The sequence below is a fragment of the Melozone crissalis genome, unplaced genomic scaffold (genome assembly GCF_028551555.1).
Source record: "Melozone crissalis strain CALT ecotype California unplaced genomic scaffold, PUWL_Pcris_2 ptg000088l_1, whole genome shotgun sequence".
Taxonomy (NCBI): Eukaryota; Metazoa; Chordata; class Aves; order Passeriformes; family Passerellidae; genus Melozone; species Melozone crissalis.
Window position 1 is genome coordinate 68,809 of NW_026535865.1, and position 6,042 is coordinate 74,850.

Sequence of the window (6,042 nt, forward strand, 5' to 3'; positions counted from 1 at the left end):
ATGTGTTACACACGTGTGTACACTCAGAGAAAGAGATTGAGAGTCATGGCTCTGTTCTATATGCTTTGTTTTACAAGGGAAAGGTCTACTTGCCTAGGAGGAAGCCATCTAGCTCTTTCCTCTAGTATTCTCAAACAGCCTGAAGTTTCCAGAGCTTGGGTATTTGGCAGAGGAAGATAATGTCCTAAACTGGTCATTGATAGTCTGGGGCTGCCACTGCCTGATTTAGGGGTGATTGAGGGCAAGCAGAACTTATGTTGTGCTCTGTCGCAACTGCTCAAATTATGTACACAAAGATGCAATACACTTTCCACTCAGTGCCAGGTTCTTAATCACATAATAAATATTCTGTGCCTGAATTTAAAAGAGGTGCTGGTTTGATTTCACTGGACCTGCCACAAGTCCTGGTATTTGGAATAGTGAAGGCAGGGAAGAAAAGTCCATGGAATGTCAGAATCCTAGAATATCCTGAGTTAGCAGGGTCCCCTGAGGATCAAGTCCAATTCCTGGCCCTGCACAGACACCACAAGAATCCCATTCTGTGCCTGACAGCATTGTCTAAATACTCCTGGAGCTCTGGCAGCCTTGGAGCTGTGACCATTCCCTGGGGAGCCTGTTCAGTGCGTGACCACCCTCTGGGGGAAGAATTTTTCCTAATATGGTTTCACTGGGATGCCTCCATGAGGGGGGCACATGAGGGCCCTGCCCCCGGTCCCAGAGAGCAGAGATTAAAGCTGGCCTCTGCCTCCCCTCAGGGGAGGTCTCCATGAGGAGGTCTCCCCTTGATGTCCTCCAGACTGAATATGACAAGTGGCCTCAACTGCTACTCATACCTTTCCCCTCTAGACCCTTCCCCATTTCTGTGGCCTCCTTTGGATACTCTTTAACAGCTTTAGATGCTTTGTGTATTCTCGCATTCAAAACTGCACACTTATACTCCTATTCCTGACTTTGGCCCCAAACCCTGTAGTACTGAATCACACAGGAAAAAACATTGCACTGGCAGGTAATAAGGAAAGTGCAAGTGTTGATGCTTCGGCATAAGCCCTTATGCGATGGCCAGATATGGAGGTGTAGGGTGGGAGGCTTTGAAGTGCAACAGATATGACTTGCAAGGGATTATACTTGGACAAAGCACTCCAGAGCTGGCCAAACTTTGTGACCACCTGTCTAGATGTCATTCTAACATTCTGAGAGGTGTGAGAACAAGGCTACATTCACCATTGGTGAGGGTCGAATGGCTCACTCCAGAACTCACGCATAAATGCAGCAGCTGGATCCTATGAGTCGTTTTTCCAGCCTGAAATGCAGTTCCAGTTCTAACTGCCTGAAATATATTGTCAAACTGCTGTGAGTCAGTGTGGCCTTCTGCTAGATTAACTCCTGGACTGTCCACAGGTGGGAACATGTGCCTGTGCTTGGCCAGCATGAGTATTTATGCTGGTGAAGGTTTGGTGTGCAAGTGTGTCCGTGGACATATACATACTACGTTTGTAAGGAGGCACTTGTCTGCCTGTTGATCCTGTCCTCTAACCACACCATCCTCTCTATCCCTGCTTCCTGAGAAAACAATGAGGCAAGCAGCTCCAGTGCTGGCACAGTCTGAAGGCCCCAAAAGTGGGGCACAGACATCTGGGGAGCAGAGCTGTGGAAAAAAATCTGTATATCTTGGTGGACAGAAAGGTGAACAAGGTCCAGCAGTGCACCTGGCAGCAAAGGGAGGGCAACAAAACTTGATCTGGGTTAACAGAGACAGGGCCAGCAGGCCAAGGGAAGTGATTATCCCCTTCTCCTCAGAACTTTTTAGACTACAATTTTTTGTCTTCTACACATCTGAAGCCATCCAGTTTTCTCCCCACCGGCATTACTGGTATCCCAGTATTTCTCAGAATCCCATTACCTTTGCCTCTCCTTGCAACTCCTCCCTGGAATTCTCCCACCTCTTCACACAGCAAGCACTCCAGGTCACTCCAGGAATCCAAGACCTCTCAAAACCACCTAGGAACCCCAACGCCCCCACAGCCCCCTATTCTACCCCACCATCAACCCCCACAAATCCTGGCACCCCCAGGATTTTATTCCCTTAGGATCCTCTAAGCACCCCAAGACCCCTCTCAGTCCTGAGACACACATATACGCACTCGTGCCCAGTGAAAGCAGGCACGCAGAGTCCCAGTGCCCAGCATCACCCACCCAGGACACTCAGGTCACTGGTCTCCTGCTCTCCTGTTCCTTGTGAGAAGCACCTGGATGTCTGGGTTCTCCACCAGAAACAACAAGACCCAGATAGACAGTTCAGGAAGCACTTTTATTCAGCTCAAGGGTGGGGGGAAATTGAGGGATTCCTAGCTCCCAGTGAAGGGCTCAGACAAGGGGATTGAATATTCCTGGAGGCAGAGGGCTTCATGTGGGGAAGCTTTATTTCCACAGGTTCGCAACCGTCTAGGTCATGTACCCTGAGGGTGAAGGGTTGCTGGAAACCACAGAAGGTACCCACTCTGGGAGAGGGATCCGGACACTTTTGTCCCTTAGAGGTACCCACGGATGCTACCTGCATATCCCATGGGGTGCAGAGAGTATATCCTAAGCATTATTGGGAGTTTCAGTTGAACTCAAGGGGTCCTTAAGGCAGCTGGGGGCACGCAAGGCAGAGGGTACAGTGAGAACACAGGCTTGTAGGTCAGTATAGGCATGGGGCAATGTGCCTCGTGTGATCCAGCGCCGGGTACCCGGCTGGTAGGCGTGGATCAAGTGTGTGTCCTGGTAGGTCTCATGACTGTACCCTCCCAGTACAAGCAGCTCCCCTCCCAGCACAGCTGCACCCCCAACTACGTGTGCTCGGGGGAGAGGGCTAAGGAGGACCCAGAGGTTCTGCTTGGGGCTGTAGACCTCAAAGGTCAGCTGGTCCTTGTAGCCAGTCTGCCCAGCCCGCTGACACAGGCCCCCAGCCACATAGAGCTGCCCACCTGCCTCCTCCATGACATGGCCAGCTCGGTGGCCATTCATGGGGGCCAGGAGTGTGACAGGTGCACCTGGGACATAGCGGAGCAAGGATGCCTGACACTGGTATGCTTCATCACACCCACCCGACACGTAGAGTTCACCATCCAGGGCACACGCCGCATGCCCACACAGAGCCATTGGCAGGGGCTGGCACCTCCTGGGCAGGGAGAGAGGGAAAGGTGAAGGACAGGTTAAGCAGGGCTATCCTGCAATGACTGATTACTTAGGGGTTCCCTGGTGAGCCATGGCTTCATTGACCACTCAGCAGGCAACACTTGCCAGCACCCAATGAGCCCCAGTGGACAACATCAGCTGACACAGAATGGATGCCCCACAGATGGGGCCATCACTGTTCAACACTTTGTAGTCACCACACCATTGGTCAACCACAGTGGGCTCCATTAATGGGCAACAGTGGCCATCACCCCATGAACATTATGCCTATGAGAGGAATCAAACTACTTTTCTCATTGGCAGATGGCCAACAAGACCGTCAATGAACACACTGCTGGCCAAAAACTCATTTGCCACCCACTAGGCAACACTGGCCAACACCCAATCCCCAAGGGACATGATTGCTCAACACCCAGTAGACCTCTCTCAAATACCACTGCAGGTCCATTCTCCACCAGAGGCTTAGTGACACAAAGCACCCAGTGGGCACCATGGCCAAGACAAGGGGCTCTGAGGAAAAAGGAAAACTAGGCGTCGGCTGGAGCAGCCTCACCTCCAGGTGTCATTGGCCAGGTCGTAGCACTCCACAGTATCTGTGCAGTAGAGCTCCCCTGAGCTGCCCCCCAGGGCATAGATGAAATTACCAAGTGCCACAGCAGCAAAGTAGCTCCGTCCACATGTCATACTGGCCAGACGCTCCCAGGAACCATCCATAGGCTGGTACCTGGGTTTGAAAGGCAAAGGGGCAAGAGACAACCTGTCACCTACAACAGCATGAGCTGATGTTGGCACTGCTGAGGGCAACAACCCACCTACAACTTGCTAGTCCCATAATGCCTTGGGACTTGGTCACAGGGTCACCTTGCATGGGAATATCCCCTCCTTCTGGACAATATCAAACTCATAATGTCCTGGGGCATCTCCAGATAGATGCCTCCCACTCCTACTCCCAAAAAGCCTGTAATATCCCAGAGTAGGAGGGCACCTCTGAGTCCTGCACCCAACCCTTCCCAGAATGTCTTGGGGCCACTTGACCAGCTGCAATGCCACAATGTCTTGGATCCACAGGGCAGCTGTAACTCTAGCTCTAGCAATACATCCCACAATGTCCAGGTGCCACATGCCAAGTCCAAGTCCTCTGTAGCTCTCACCTGTAGACACTGGCTAAGGTGTCATGGACCCCGTAGTAGTGCTTTCCACCCAGGATGTAGAGGTTGTTGCCCACCACAGTTACAGCATGACGGAAGCGTGGGCCATCAGGAAAGTGTCCCAGTGCCCTCCACTCAACCTGCTTCACCAGCCCCACAGCACTGAGGTAGCGGTCTGCAAACCAGAGGTGTCTGCTGGGCTTCCGGGCAGTCAGGTTACCCTTTACTTTGTCTCCACCACAAACCACTAACACCTCTTGCAAGGAACGTACCCTGCATGGCAGCTGGGCCGTGGGGGTGAAACTTGCTACCATGAGCTCGCGAAGGACCTTTGGGTCAGCTACCCCTGCAGTCACAGATGGGACCTTCTTCAGCTCCAGGCTGGACATGAGGGCAAAGCGAACAGATGACAGGACCTCTTTGGCTATATCCTCCTGGCCATCTCCATTGGCCATAAGCCACCGAGATGCTGCTTCTAAGGCTTCCAGTTCATGGAGGACATTGAGACCATCGGAGCGGAGGAGGCGGATGAGAAGATGTGCAGGAAGATCCAGGAAGGCTGGTGTAACCACCACACAGGGAAAGGTGGCCAAGATGTAGTTCTCTGCTACATGGACCACCTCATCCAACCCATAGGCCACAGCAAAAGCCAGCACGTCAGGGACAGTTTCTGGGGTCAGGCCATGGGTGAAAACATCCAGGCAGAGAGTGAGGAGCCCCCAGGCCTGGTAGCGCAGGGAGGTCTCAGCTGCCTCCAAGACCATGGGCCATGGCCCTGCTACAGCTCCTGTGTAGGCAAAGGAGAGGAGGAGACGCAGCTCGGCTGGTGACAGCCCCGTGACCAGCGGGTCGGCAGGGTCATGGGTGGCTTCTCGCATGGGGCAGGTGAAAAGGGCCCGGAAGAAGTCACAGGAGCAGCTCAGGGCCAGTCGCTGAACTAGGAGGAAGGAGGAATAATGATGTGAAGCAGCAGGGAACCCTCTGCAGTGTGCAGCCCCTGGAACTCAGGTGTCCTGGTCCCATGCCCATTAAAGTCCCAGCTCTGCCAAAGGGAGCAGCCCTGCGGGCACCTCTAGAGCCTGATCCCCACCTGGAGCTGCAGTCTTATCATCCCCACCAGAGGACTTGGCTGTCCCAGAGCACCCTGTCCTACTCCTCAACCCTTCATAGGGACCCCCACCTCCTGCCCACCTGGGATGACCTCATTCCCTGCCTGGAGCTGGAGGTCACAGCCCACACCATTGGTATGGAGCTGCTCCATGGCTCTTAGTGTTTCCCACTGCTCCTCCAGGGGCTTAGGACCTTCTTCCTGGTGATCAATCTCCAGACGCAGGGCACAGGCAGCCACCAGCCGGGGGGCACCCAGGGCCCGAGCAGCCTCTTCCACCTCTTTCACCTGGCCATGGGGCACAATTCCCCCATAGGCAAAGGTGAGCACAGCCCGCCAGCCCCACAGTGTGGCCCCAGGTGGCAGGGGGACATGGGGGAGAGGATCTTGGCAGAGTTGTCTGGTCCTGCCCTCTAGGAAGCGGTGGAAGAAGGAGCTGATGGAGGCCAGGACCACAGCATGGGCCATGTCACCCTCTGGGCCCACAGTCACATCCACCAGCTGTCCTGCGGTGCGGAGATGGTCAGCCACAGACAGGAAGTGTCCAGCATGAGCCCCATCCCGCAGGTTCCACTGCTCTGGGGCCGGCCCCTCTGCAACCCACATCTC

The 6,042-nt window shown here is 54.1% G+C and overlaps 1 protein-coding gene across 1 annotated transcript; it reads right to left on the minus strand.

Annotated features, from left to right (window-relative positions):
- Window positions 1-2,304: 2,304 nt before the first annotated feature.
- Window positions 2,305-6,042, minus strand: KLHL33 (kelch like family member 33). The gene is made up of 4 exons (XM_054291044.1): window positions 5,517-6,042; window positions 4,329-5,262; window positions 3,731-3,901; window positions 2,305-3,160 (listed from the first exon to the last, which is right to left on the minus strand). The coding sequence occupies exons 1-4, from the start codon at window positions 6,037-6,039 to the stop codon at window positions 2,584-2,586; spliced, it is 2,205 nt and encodes a 734-aa protein (XP_054147019.1). The 5' UTR covers window positions 6,040-6,042; the 3' UTR covers window positions 2,305-2,583.